At 35.8% G+C, this 14,781-nt stretch overlaps 1 protein-coding gene across 1 annotated transcript in view; it reads right to left on the bottom strand.

Moving 5' to 3' along the window:
• Nucleotides 1-8,246: 8,246 nt before the first annotated feature.
• The window catches only part of ABCA13 (ATP binding cassette subfamily A member 13), a 173,374-nt gene continuing 166,839 nt past the window's right edge, over nt 8,247-14,781 (bottom strand). The window contains exons 54-56 of the mRNA XM_066326804.1: nt 12,278-12,383; nt 11,277-11,414; nt 8,247-9,781 (exon numbers count right to left, since the gene is read on the bottom strand). Coding sequence (XP_066182901.1) covers nt 9,692-9,781; nt 11,277-11,414; nt 12,278-12,383 — 334 coding nt within the window. The 3' untranslated portion in view covers nt 8,247-9,691. The remainder of the gene's footprint in view (nt 9,782-11,276; nt 11,415-12,277; nt 12,384-14,781) is intronic.

Here is a 14,781-nt window from a genome sequence, read left to right as displayed (position 1 = left end):
AATGAGAAGCAGCACTGGCACATTTGCACAGGACAGCAGGTAGCAAATTCATTCTATTCGCCAAACACTACTACTACTACATTTTAGGAAGTTAACCTTTTTTTTTTTTTTTTTAATAATTTTAAAGAGAAGCTGTTACATTTGGGTCTGGAACATGAACACAGCACAGCACACTTACTGCCCATAACTGCAACTGGCCTAAGATGATGCTGTTCCCAGGCACCTCAGTGGAGCAAGTTAAGTCTGAAATACCAAGCTAGCAAGACAAGACAGTGATAATTACCTTTCTGAGGAGTAGAAGCACTTACAGTATAGACATCTTCAGAATCTGCTGTGGAATACATTATTTTGTGATCCAAACATGGCAGAGGCTAGAAAACCAGTACTTCTAGTTTTTCCAATATGACTTTTGCCAGCGGCAAGCTAGAAACATCCTCATGGCAATAAAGCATAATGAGACCAAATCTTCTGCTGCACCAGCACGATACTCCTGCCACTGTGTACATTAGAGGTGGGGAAAAGCAAAGCCCTCAATTCTCTTAGTTTTCAAAGACATTTTTTAAAGCTATTTTTGCCACACACAGGAATATAACGGATCAGAATCAAACTAAAATAAAACACTATCTTCTTTGTTTTTTTTTATATTTACAGATTACTGTGTCAAGCTTGCCATAGACAACAGTGGTCTTAATATAAAAATATTATTTCAAGTTCCCGTGTCAAATAAACTTCCATATTCTTTAATGATACATCAAGATGCCAACATTTTTCGTTTGCATTACTTCAGTTGAAATTTTATCTCCCTCACTATTCTATGTGCCTAAGTCTTTGAAGGAAGACTTAATCCAGCTGCTGTCTAGAAGAATAATCTATAATATAGCAACAAATACTGGAAAAAGTTTTAGCTACCTGTCCAATGCTAATACAATGGCAGATGCTTTTGATACACAGGTGTACTTGTTGAGAAATCAGCCAAAAACATTTAAAATGGTACATTCAATTCAAAGTCATATTCCTTTCTTTAGAAATTCAATTCAATGTGAACCAAGAAAATGAGTCATCCTTGTTTCCTCCAAGTCTTTAATGCTTCTGGCTGCTCAGAGTTTGGTTTCAGATCAAAGCAAGATAAAAGTGAATTAAAGATTCTTCTAATCTGTTATTCATATCTGATTAAAATATATTTCCTTTTACCTATTGCATAATATGGCATATATTTTGTTTTATTTTGTTTTGGTAAGAAAATGGAATACAATATGTTTGAGGAAAATGAAGTTTATCTGCACTTATATCAAAATATATAAAATCTCTACAGAGGTAAACAAATAAGTTAGAAAAATCATTAACATAACTGCCACCCAAATGAATGTTTATGTACTTAGTTGATTAAATTTGTATGGTAAAGCATAAAAAAATTTTCACAATAATCTAAGTGATTAATTGTCATTTAGGAGGCTAAAAAAAGAAAAGTATAGGCTTAAGATAATTTTAAAAGATCTATTATTCATTTGAAAAACTTCAGAACCTTAAGTATTTTCTTCATTTACTTCAGTTCCTGGTCATTGACTTCCCCATATGAAAAAAAAATAAGATAAAACTCCCTACACAAGTCCTACATAAAACATTTTTGCTACCACCCAATTAATTAAAAAAAACCAAACACAAAAAAACCCCACAAATAAAACCAAAATAAACAAACAAAATATACATCCCCTCTGCCCCCCCTCAAAAAGAAAACAAATCAAAACAAAAGAGGAATTAAAAAAAAAAATCCAAGGAGAATGGCTTGTATCTCCCTGGTCTTTTATCAAAGACTATTTGCTATTCTCAGTAAAAAATCTGTTTATGGTTTTGAGTAAATAAAATTCCATAATTGCAGACAATATATCCCTATAAAAAGAACTTATTTCAATAGATGGAAAGTGCACATAAAGATTTTTTGTTTCTCCAAACCAAACAATAGGGAAAAATTTCTGCTATATCCTCAGTTCCAGTACTATCTTTGCAATGCTGCTAATTGACATAAATGCTTCTGCTGGAAGAAACTGGATGAAAGGAGAGGTCCTTGGTTTCACATACTGTCTGGTACATTGTCACTGTTGTCACGTATTCCTCTGCCTATGTTACACCTACCATAGTGGCTTTTCTGGGCAGGTATTTTCTTTCTGATGGCTCTTGCCATCCAGCTTTGCCTTCATAAAATAACTGACTTGGACTGCTGCACCCATTCTGGTCTTCACTAATGCCAAAGGGCAACATGGAAACATACTATCTGCTTTTATGTCACTTTATATTATTGTGATCTAAACTAGTGTCATAACTGTTTCAAAAGCTTCTTGGCAACAGAGGCAGGAACTTCAGCAGCAGGGGTCACCTTGCAGAATTTTATACATGGTTCCATGCCCCATTCAGTTCAGAAGGAAAGAGTGGACCTGAGGACAGCAGTCAAACCGGCAATTGCAGCCTCACCTATACCAGTATCAGAAGATTCAAACATTGAACAGAAAAAAAAAATAGTTGTATAGATTTCCCAGCTCTGCTTGGACCCACTGAAAAAGCCCTGAAACTTGACCATTGCTTTTGAGACACTTTTACTATTTGGATCCTTGAATGTGTCAACAAGAATTTCTCTGTGAGACATCCACATTTTTCACCACTTTCAAAATGACATGAAGAAAGGCTGGTAGTCAAGTTAGCCCATGAAACCAACTAAAACTCAAATTTGTAGAGTCAATGAAAATTAGTTGCCAAAAGTCCTCTGTAACTTTCTGCAATTATTGAAGAAATGTGTTCAAACCTCAGTACTGATTAGAGAAAATCCCACTCTTGAATATTGAATGTTGGCTCAAATAGAATCAGAATTTGCTTTCTTTATTATCAAATGTTTTAAACAGTTGTTCTTGTGAACACAGCTGCTAGGAAACATTCTTTAATACATAGATCCCTATACACATATTTTTGTAAGTGGTACAGAGTCTGTTTTTTTTAATGTCTTCCTGAACCAGGTGTTTTTCACCTGACACATACTGATGCATTCTGATGGAAGACATGGAACTGTTGGAACAAGTCCAGAGGAGAACCACAAAGTTGATAAGAGGACTAGAGAAATCTCCCCAACAAAGCCAGGCTGAGAAAGCTGTGGCTCTTCAGCCTGGAGAAGGGAAAGCATGTGGAGACCTCATAGCAACTTTCCTGTATCTGAAGGGGCCTACAAGGGCCTGTTCTTCATCAGGAACTGTAATGATGGACTAAGAGGGAATGGTTTCAGACTGAAATAATAAATTTAGATTAGATATTCAGAAGAAATTCTTTACTGTGAGGGTGGTGAGGCACTGGAATACATTTCCCAAAGAAGGCATAGATGCCCCATCCCTGCAGGTGTTCAAGGCCAGGTTGCATGGAGCTCTGAGCCATCAGGTCTAGTGAGAGGTGTCCCTGTCCATGGCAGGGGGGCTGGAACTAGACAATATTTAAGGTCCCTTCCAAACCATTCTATGATTCTAAGATGCCAGATAAGTGCAAGTGTGAGTTCTGGTACTGAGCAGAATAGAGGCAAAACATCATCAGTGTCTTTGAATTCTGAGAGAAGTAAATTTATTTTGAGAAAATGCTCTGATGATTTAGCAGAATTGAAAGAGAAGTCCCAGCTCTTCAGTACTCTTCAAAGTGACAATTTTGGGGAAGCTTTTTGCATCCCAGATCTGGCAACCAATATAGTGAGAAAAAGGCAAAACATCTACCAAGGGAAACATTTTCCACAGATGATGAAACTTTTTCAGCTGGAGTCTATTTAAATACCTGTGTAACATGCAGTATCAAAAAAACATTAAGTCAGCTGTCACTTGATAGCATGGGGTAAAAACCAAAGCCTGAAAACACTGATTGATAACTAAGAAAACTTAAATTTTCTAGAAGAAAAATAATCTTGACCAAAGTTGTAGCAAATGCAACTTTGGGGCAGATAAAAATCTCACCCTTCTTGAAAACTTGTGGCACATCTAACTTGTGCAATCACAGGTATTTTTAAGGGAGCAAGGCTTGCAACAATGTTTTTTCAGTTCTTCCTGCAGTCAATACCTTGAAGTGGTTAAAAAGAGGGCTCTTCACACTCTTGCAGAGACCTTCAGGTACAGAGTTGCAGAATCTGCTGTCAGTCTCCATCCCTGAGGTCAGATACATGGCAGATCTTCAGTGCTTCTGCTCTTCTCAGCTGAACGTTGTGGGTTAAAGCCAAATCTGTCCATTTCACAGTTAGAAACATATAAATACAGACACCTTTATTTTCACTTAGATTTAAGGTAGAAATTTATATAGTATATGCAAAGAAAAAATAATTTCTCAAACATTTCTGCAAAGACTACTTTCAAAAGTTACTTAATATTATATATATATATATAAAAATACTTAAATATGTCTATTTTACCCAGTTGCTGGGCACCCAGAAAATCTATTTTTAATTACACATCTTGCAAAGACCTCAAAATATAATTTTATGCATTAATATAATTGCCAGCTTTTCTACAACATAAAAGTAGTAAAAAAAGAGGCTACTAATTGATCAGCATGTAAACAGCCTCAGCTCTGGGCCATAAATAAGCATTTTCACCATGTAGCTGGCCACCGACAAGTGCCACTTCTAATCGCTTAGTTAACTTTGAAAGGGAAAATAAAACCCAACAATACAACACTTCAACATGCTGTGTATGACCTTGTTTCTTACCTTTCACATGCTGAGAATACTCTTTTAGCTAGATTCAATCTATTTTGTATTCACAAATTGCTAACAGAATTATTTATAACAGGCTTCTAAGAAAACAATTTCAGGTTCTTCTTATTAGACAATTATCATTAGCTACAAAGTATCAGATCACTACAACTCCTCAGCTAGAGCATTACACGCATATTCCAATTGATTCAGCATAAATGTCACATACTACTCCATCAGTTTAATACTCAAATATAATTATAAAAGTCTAAAACTTTCACATTTTGTTGAAGTTGAATCACTTTTCAAAATATTTTAGTCTGAGGGAACACTGATGTTTTTTTGAGGTCTGGTTATTCCATATAGCAAAGTAAGTAGAACAGGATTAAGAGTGACGTAAAAATGATATAGGGAATGAAGTTTGCATTTCCCTGTTTCAGCACACACTAAGGACAAAAGAGTTTCTGACACTTTTCTAGAATTACGTGCATTATACTTTACTATTAATCAGCATTTATTGCCTCAAAAAGAGGGTGAAAGGACTGCTGTTTGATCTTACCTTATACCACTGCATGTTAGAGGATCCTACCTTTTTCTGCTGGGCACCTCACTGCCAGTTGATCCCAAGGCACCCAAGGCACTTTAAATTGCCCACAGCATGCACAGGCAGCAAAATTATGTATGTGTGGTGTTCTATAGCTGGAATAAATCAGTTGCACATGGACATCTCACCTACTGACTTTTGCTTATATAGCTTATATTTCCTTTTTCTCCATTTGTATAGCACAGAAAGCAGATATGAACCTTGGTGCTTTGATCAGCCTAAGCTAAAGATGTGCATACACTTCTACAGAGCAGACTCTGATCATGGCTTTTACAGGGCCATTGTGAAAGGAGTCAGATTTTTTCCCAGCACATGCAGCAATAAGCATGAAAGCACTGCTGGAACAATATTAAAAAGTGATAGAAAAATTTAATAAAGAAGAAAGATGCTTTGATTTGTTTCAGTGATCCATATCATTATTCAGCATGGAGAATTCATCTGCTAAAACATTCAGCAGTACCTGGCCTGTTGATAGCAGCAGATTGCTGCTTTCTGCTCAAGAATGAGACAGCTGGAATTTCTGCTCTGTACCTGCTGCCCACCCCCATTGCACCTGCAGCAGCATCATTTCTACTTGTAATGTAAGGATCTCATACACAACTCAGGAAACATTTTCTCTTTAGCTGTTGTAAGTCTGAACTAGTCAGCTCTCAATCACTTCAAGTAAGACCTTTTGGCTGCTAGCTTTGATCTCCCTATTCTTAAGAAGGAAAAATTGAGAGTGCTGACATAAAAAGATTAGATCATATTAAACTGAATCAAAGAAAGTGTCAGCTTTACTACTTACTAGGAAAAGACCAGGAAAGAAATGTCCTTGCCTAAATTGGTTTTAGACAGATCTAGGAGTTGAGCAGTTCCAGTAAGAGTTCGATTCAGCTTCCAAATTTATGTGATTTCAGACCCCAGTGATTCAAATTTCACAAGGACAAGCAAGCTCAAAAGGTACACAATTCCTTTGCTGAAAGTCATATTATACATCTTGCAATACCCTGGGAAAAATATATCATCTCTGGTCATGACTGAACCAAACCAGAGAAATAAGTTTTCTTTCCAGAAGAAAAAATCTCTACAGAAATTTCATATGCAGTCATATTCAAAGTGGCAATTTGAGTTTTGCCATCCTGCCCACTAATATCATCACCCTTCCACCCCACTGAATTTCTGATACTTTAAATCAAAGTTCAGACCTACTGTTTATTTTTGATGACATCATTCTATTACTGTATGAAAATTTAAAAAGGGCCTGAAACAATCTGCTCAAAGGTTGACCAAAGTCCTTCTTTTGACCTAGGCTGTGGAATAGTCCCTTAAAAGTATGACTAGCATCTTCCCAGTTTTAGAGTTGAATATTTCAGGTACTCAGTTGATTTTATAGTTTTGAGCTTAACTCTGGTTTATCATTCAGGGTGAAGGGCTTACTTCCATAGTCAAAGAAATTTCCAGCTGAAATAATAGGAAACTTTCATAACAAGAATCACACAAGGAAAGTATTGCTTAAAATTCTCAGCTGTGTTGGATTCCAAATCCAGAGGTGTTAAAAGAAGAGATATTTCTTAATGAATTATGAATTCAAGGATTCTTTCATCATTAATGTATAATTGACCTTTTCTCTCCAGACTCCTACTTGGTGATTTATTTTGATAAATAAATAAAGGAATGCAACAAAAATCTTCAAAATACTTTTGTTGAAACTTGCATATGTTAGGAATGCGACAGGTTAAAGAAAGGGAAAATATCCTCTGAGACTGAACCTGGTACATTGGCACTCAATTAGATTTTGACCTTCTTTACCCATAAAGGATTGGGGGACAGACATTGTTTGCTACTTCCCTGAATTAAATTGGGTCTCCTGAGATGCATATGAAGTAATTGAAAAAAAGAAAACCACTGTTAACTGAATTTACTCAACCATCAGTCTGAAGCAAACCTTATTTACTGTATTCATCTACTAAACTAATACAATCTTTCATATTTTAATCAGAAAAAAAGTGGCATTTAATTAGTGCTACACAGCCAAGAAGAAGCTCCCCTATCTGAGCATTCAGCTAGGCTACCATTTTTCAGTCTCACCACAGTGAGTCTTGTATGTTTTTATGCTTGCCTTGGTCAGAGCAAACTGCAGGATTGTTTTATTAATCCAACTACCTGACACCCTTCCTCAACAGGAATAAACACTCTTTTGACAATTTCATACAAATCATATCTTTCGGCTCAACTGCCTTACACTGCAGGGACTGGAACCATCTCCTTTCTCAGATCCCTGAATTTCCTTCAGTACATTTCATCAACCTTTTAAGGACTTGTGGTGGCTGAGAGAGAAGGATATAAGTTAATTAAAAATAAAAAAAGACAACCAAAGGAAATCAATCAGTCATACTATCAGTGATCTACAGTCTAGATATACCAACGAAAATACAAGAAAAAAGCCCAAAGCCCTGTGCATATGACTGCTTCCCTTCTACTTTTTTTTCAGTTAAGCACAACAGAAATGGTCTTCTCTTGAGTGGTTTCAAAGTGACTCAGAGATCCTTGGCTGTTCCTTGAACAGTCAGTTTCTTCCATTATGAGGTGCTGAAATTAAGCTGGCTACTTCAATGATGGCATATTTTCCATTTCTGCCCAAATTTTCTGCATGTGCTTTTTTTTTCTTTCATGTTCACTACTTCTCTCACCCTCTGCTTTGTAAAATTGACTGCTTTTTTGTTCTAATTGGGGACCTTAGAAACCTTCCACTGCCAGTCTCATGAAGAAATTGAAGATAACTGTTTTCACATCAAATACAGACAGACATCCCATTGTGCTATGGCATTTCTACCAGGGTGATTGCTGTTGGGGTTTAATGGTTCCAAGGTGCTTTGGGTCTTAAGTGGCTTGGCAGAGTTCTGATATTATACCAATCCATTCTAATGATTAAGCACTTTCATAAGCTCACCCACTCTGACCCAAATGTACATGCAGACAAAGCATGTAAATCTTTAGGGTTTCATTTATTTATTAAGGGACTTAATTTCATCTTTTTTGAACTAGGCAACCTGAATTCCTGATTTTAAAAAAGCATAACGGGCCAAAGCAATGTGAACAAATCAAGCTTCAATAAACAGTCTTCTGAGTCAGCTTGCAAAGCTTAGAACACAAATATATATTTTTTTAAATATTTCATCATTGTACAGTAGGGAATTATAGCAGCAGCTCTGCAATATTGGCCACCTAAAATCAAATTCTTCTATCTCAAAGTGAACTCCCTCACCACTGCCCACCCAAATCATATTGCAGCAATCAACTTCCAAGTCATTGGTTCTACAGTTACAGCTATTTGACAGTGTAGTCCAATAAAAGTGGCATGAGCTAATTTCATAGGAGCTTCAAAGACTTGTTTTGGATGAGGCAGCCACTTACTACAAAAAAAAAAAAAAATCATACTTTTTTCTTCAAGCACAGTATACAAGGAGTTTTTATTTATTAACTGTTAACATATTTTGCACAAGTATAGGCTGAAGATCATGGCCTTGTCTGAAATATCTAGCATTATGATATATTTATTGAAAAGTTTATTGATCACAATCTGAATATTTATCTCATTTTCCTTTAACATTCCTGTTAAACAGCATTTTGACATTCTCTTTGAAGAAAAAGGAAACAGAAAGATGAGAAAAACAAACTAGGTCATTAAAAAGGTACTTGAGAATACTTCCAGCAGCAGCCCGCAGGCTTAGGGGAAAGCTCATTGTCAAGTATGATTTATGAAAACTTTTTAAATTTACTTGAGATAACTGGGAAGCAGACTAGGCTGTTACACTAATAACCTCTTTAACATAAAGCCTTATGGAATACAGTGCATCTTTTATAAAATAAAAAGGTTAATTTAGCTTGTCACAACACAGAACTGAATTAACAAGGAAATCGAAAGGCTCTCAATTTGTACGATAAAATAAAAACACTGGGTGATAGCTATTGCTACCACTTAATTGTTTTTTCTTTCTTTATAATGTAAAAATTAGAGATTAAGTGTGCATGCAAGAAAGTACTACAGTCAGATGAACGCAGAGCCATCACAAAAAAAATCTACTATGCACTGACATTTCAGATTAGCCTTTTTTCCCTCTGTTATAATTAGGCCATTTGTATTTTAAAATTCCAGTTAAATTAAGAAAACATTACTTTTAGGCAGTTTTTTGTTTCACATATAATCAGTTTCTTGCTTAACCAAGAACTGATGCCATTCCTGCAGGCCTACAGATGAAAATTCACCTCTGTTTCTACTGCTTGTTTCTCATACACAAATTATTCACAGTTGAAAAGTTATTTATTGCATGTAGCTTGTGTGTACATATATGCAAACACACACATACACACAAATTATGTTGAAGCAGTATCCTGTTCTGAGCCTAGACTGGGAGACCATCGGGATGAACAGCAGGAGATCCTTGTGAAGAATGTGAGACTCCTCGTTGCTGCGTTGCAAAATTAATGAATACCTGTAAGACATGATAATAAGTAGGATTTTCAAAATAAAAGCACCTAAATTCAGACTTTTGGGATATAGGTGATGGTATTTCTTAGCTGCTTTCCTTAGCTTTTTTGAAAAAATAGTTAATAACTCATGTTGAGGGAACCCCTCTAAATATATGTTTTATAAACTCTAGAAATAATCCTTCTTCCCCTTCCAGATAAGACAGGGGTTGATAAATGGTAAAAATTACAGTAAAGTGAGTTATGAAGATATACAAAATACATTTTATGCATAAGTAAATGTGAAACAATGGTTTTAATCATCTTTGAATGACATATCTAAAGAATCTAAGCCTGTTGTTTCTGCCAATAAATATTACAGATGAGGGTGCAAATATTTCAAGGTGAAGCACACTTCTGATTCAACAACTAATGTACCTCCTTGAATTGGTTTGGTTTATTTTAAGCACTGATCTCACTACATAAAGTTGTTTCAATTTGAATCACACAACTATTTCACAGCAACTCATGCAGAGGGAAAAATGGCTCTTCTTTATTCAAATGATCCTGTCCCTATGCAAAAAAACTTGGGGTGCATTATAACTGTGATTGTTCTATTTTCTATTAACAAGAACTATTTTCTTGTTTAAAACTGACACTCACTCAGGGAGAGAAAACAGTGGTAGGTGACTGAGGTGATGCATCATCATGAAAAATGGAGAGGAAGTAAACCTGAGTGAACAATGCCTGAAGAAACAGGTTGAAATTATCTTATATGCAGTCACTCAGTGAATAGATCATTTACAAGTAGTTAGTAGACCAGCACAGAGGAGAATACTTCAATAATGATTTGCACGTGGGAAAAAGGAACAAATTCACACCATCAATCATAGAAAATCAATATTTTGACTAAATGTGCATCTCAGTTTGCAGAATGAATAACAAGCAGTTGCATATGAAGATGCTGTAACACATCACAATCACCCAAAAATCCCATACTTGCCATCAATGTGTTCTTTTTCTCACAATAGTATTTCATGGTCTTTAGCAGTCAGGTCTTCTCCATCTGTTTGCGCATTTAAAATTCTCACAGGAAAATGTTCTGGAAGGCTAAGGTTTACCACAATTTACAGAGACTGGTTCAGCCTTTTCAAGGACATTGGCAGGATCCCAACTTTTGGATTGTGAAGGGGGTGGTTCACAGCCCCACCTTGTCGTCCTGCACACCTCTAGAGCCATCTAAGCAGAGATTATGTTTGTGCACACTGCAAGTATATGGCTTGCTGTGATGCTTTTAGTATGCTCACCTCCAGCATAAAAGCAGCATGGGACATGGAATCACTGTGTGACCTGAGATGGCCTGGAATTGCTGGAGTATTCCATACAATCAGATAACCCAGAAAAAGATACAATATTCTACTACATCAATAACTATAATACGCAGCACATTTAGGAAAAAAAGACATGGGGTTTGGGAAAGTATGGGGGTTGAGAAGAAAAGAAAGAAAAATTATAAAATACCTGCTCTAATGTCGTTTGGCTAATGGAGTAGTGTTTGATTTGGAGACAAGCTTTGTGATTCTCTAGGACTCTGAAGAGCTCTGCTAAACATCCCTGACTTCTTGGTACATGGTACTCGAGCAGGTTAAGATGTTGTCCCTGAAAAGAATCAAATTAAAAAAAAAAATTAAGTGAATGTACTTTGTGATGAAACTATACTTGCTTATAATGAGTCTAACTTCAAAAGCCTCTTGTTGCAGATTAATATGGAAAATATGAGTTTTTAAAAAGTAACACATTTTGTCTACATTTATAGCACAAAGAGCAGTTAATACTGAGAATACAGATTTTTTTTTTGTGTATTCTGAGGTGCCAGTTTGTTAATCTCATAAAGGATATAAAACTTTAAGGCAATTTTAATCCAACAGACACGTTGTTACAACGCAGTCTGGGAGAAGGCTGAGCATATACATATGCACAACTGTCTGAGCCGAATACAGAATTGTACACACAGAGAGGTTCATATATAAGATGGACATTGTTTTCCATGATCCTTTTCCTAAACACAGTTAAAGTAAAAGCTCTTGAGAGTTTTTATTGAAATATAATTGCTATAAGTCTTTTATAAGGCTTAGTATTAAATCAAAGAATCTCAGTAGAGGCTGAGACTCATGAACTTTGGGCCTTACCAGAAAGCAGTCAAAGCAAATACTCTTAGTAACTACGCTGTAGTCCTACTTCAGGTGAACAAAGATTTGAATTCAACTTCATCAATAATAAAAACAAAAAGAAATTTTCAGTCAGAGAAAATTTATTTACACTGCCTAAATGCCTGTTTGGAGTTATTTAACCAACATCACAAGTCCATCTCTATGAATTGCTTAATAGAAAAATAAAAGGGGATATTGATTTCCAAGAAGATCAATATATCCAAGCACGTTAATATCCAAATACGTACGTACTGTTCTTACCAGTCCCAAATTAATCCTGCCATGTATTACAGCAAGGAGTTTTATCTGTACCTTAAACTGTGTTCCAGGAAAATGCAGTTGTAGACAGTCCAAAATCATTCTTCCATAACTTATTTCTTTGCTAAGCCAAACTTTGACAGAATAACCATCTCCAAACCTGGGAATGAGATGCAGAAACATAAATCCACGCAGACCACATGAAGAAAAGGAGAACATTTGGTTCAATTGGTTTCTCTTGTGATTATATCAAATATCACGCATATATGAATATATACTGCATTATCACTGTGATTTTACTGTAATGTTATTGAACAACAGAATTTCAATGAGGAAGTTTTAAAATTAATATAGTAACAGAGACAGTAAACATGCTATGCCTAATTTTAGTTACTTAGTGTGTTTCACTGCTCAATATACCTGAACTTTTGTTAAGTAAGCTATGCTTTAATTGCTATATTGCTTTAGTGGTCAGTATTAAAGTATGCAGATTACCAATCACATATACAGAAAAATTAAAAAAAAAAAATCCTTCAACTTTTGTATTGAGAACAATGGGCCTGTAGCACAATTTTTCAAATCTGTAAGCAAAGCTGCACCTTCAAAAGCAGATTTCAGCAGTGTGAGTACATTGGAGTTTTAAAGATATGCAAAGGCAAGTGTAGGGATATTTAGGGCGATGGAAAAGTTAACAAATTTTCTTTGTCTCTATGACAGTGCAATCTCTCTCAGAATAATTTAGGAAATGAACTCCTCTTTCTGAATACAAATGTTAAAATTTAAGTACAGGTAATCTAACCAACACAATATTTTTATTAGCTTTACTCAGTGCTTATAATTATTTCGGAAAGTTGCAATAAACCAGTGAACACTGAAATGACAATCATGTTCTTATGCACATTTCTTCATCAATGTGCTGCACCAGTCCCCAAACTGGGGTACACAGACAGAACTCAGCAGAGACATGGGACAAAAACAGGCTGTGCTGCACCCTTTCTCTCATTTGCAGCTACATGTCCTCCTTCCTTTGGGTTCTCCTTCTTGATTAATTGCTCAGGAAAAACACCAGCAGGAGCCACATCAAAAGAGCTTTCCACTGCCATTGCTGTTCTCTGTTGCCAGTGAGCAATGGAAAGGAAGATCTGAAAGGGGGACAGGGAGCTTGGGCAACACCGCCCATGTCTCCTCAGAAATCTGTCACTTCCTCTATCTTTCCAGTGACCATCACTCCCACATCCTTCATTGCAGAATAACTCCCTTGTCTTCATTCTCCAGTTTGGCAATTACTCATTGCCAAATCCTTTATTCCAGTGGTTTGGTTCCTAGTGATTATCCCTGTAATTTGCCCTTGTGCCAAAACCCTCCTCTCTCATGTCTTTCCTGTGTACAACTCATGATTCAGGGCAGCAGCTGGCTTACTTGGGTCTGACATTTTCATGTCATCAAAGCTGTGGATACATCACAGCACACTCTACAAGGTTTCCCTATTTCAATACATTAAAAAAGTGTTTGTAGATTATCAATCAAAAGATAAAAAAGATAGGAAGAACTGTTTTGAGATATATGTCCAGTTTAACCAGAGCATGAGCAATTCCCAGTGAAATACTCCCCATGAAACACTGTGGATTGCACAAAAGATAAAACTTACACCACATATTCCTCATCTATAATAAGTATATAGCAATGTAAGGGCTTTAATTTTTATTGTATGTTGGGTCAGAAACTCTATTGTTATAAAGGAACAGTCTGCATTAATTAAGGAGCATTGCAAGTTTCCACAATGAAATAAAATAGACTGCAGATTTTATTCTATTAAGAATTTCACATAAATTCAAAATGAAATTTCCAAGCATCTCAAACAAAAATCTTAATTTTTTATGTAGCACAAAATAATGGCAGCTTCTGCATAAAAATGAAAAGCCCCATTACATATAAATGAGTGTAGGGATTTTTAGCCTTTGGTTGGTTTGTGGAGTTTTTGTGGGTTGTTTTTTGTTGTTGGGTTTTTTCTTTGATTGAGTTTATTCCTTTGGTTTGTTCACTTTTTACTGTAGTCAAATGAAACCACTGAACTACTTCAAATGGAGTAAGAAACATCCTGATGCAGTGTCCTGCATGTTTCACGAAATAAATTGTATTGAGTCTGGACAGGAGAGTGTAGCCCAACAGACGAACAGTGCTGATTCATCAAGGAGATCCAGAATTAGGTGGAATCCAAAGCAGTGTCTGGCAGATTTGCTTTGCAGTGATTTACTAAGCTTTAAATAGATGTCTAATTAAATGTTTTAAATGCATAGCATCATCTCTGAAAAAAAAATACATGTGACGATAAAAGAGTTGTTACAAAGATGGATATAGTTAACAAGAGTATTCAATTTAGTTGACAGCTAACCCGAGGCAACATCTTACAGGAGATCATTGATTCTGATTATTTTTTTGGCATTTCTATACAATGACCACTGAATTACAGTTTGAAAAATGCTGGGTTTTATGAGACATTCAACAGTGTCATAAAATGAAATTGCTGTATGCAATGAAGTTTCCAAAGAAAATGAATC

The sequence above is a fragment of the Sylvia atricapilla genome, chromosome 1 (assembly GCF_009819655.1).
Source record: "Sylvia atricapilla isolate bSylAtr1 chromosome 1, bSylAtr1.pri, whole genome shotgun sequence".
In the NCBI taxonomy this organism is placed as follows: domain Eukaryota; kingdom Metazoa; phylum Chordata; class Aves; order Passeriformes; family Sylviidae; genus Sylvia; species Sylvia atricapilla.
The sequence above is the reverse complement of the archived record's forward strand: the minus strand, read 5'-3'. Positions and strand labels throughout refer to the sequence as shown.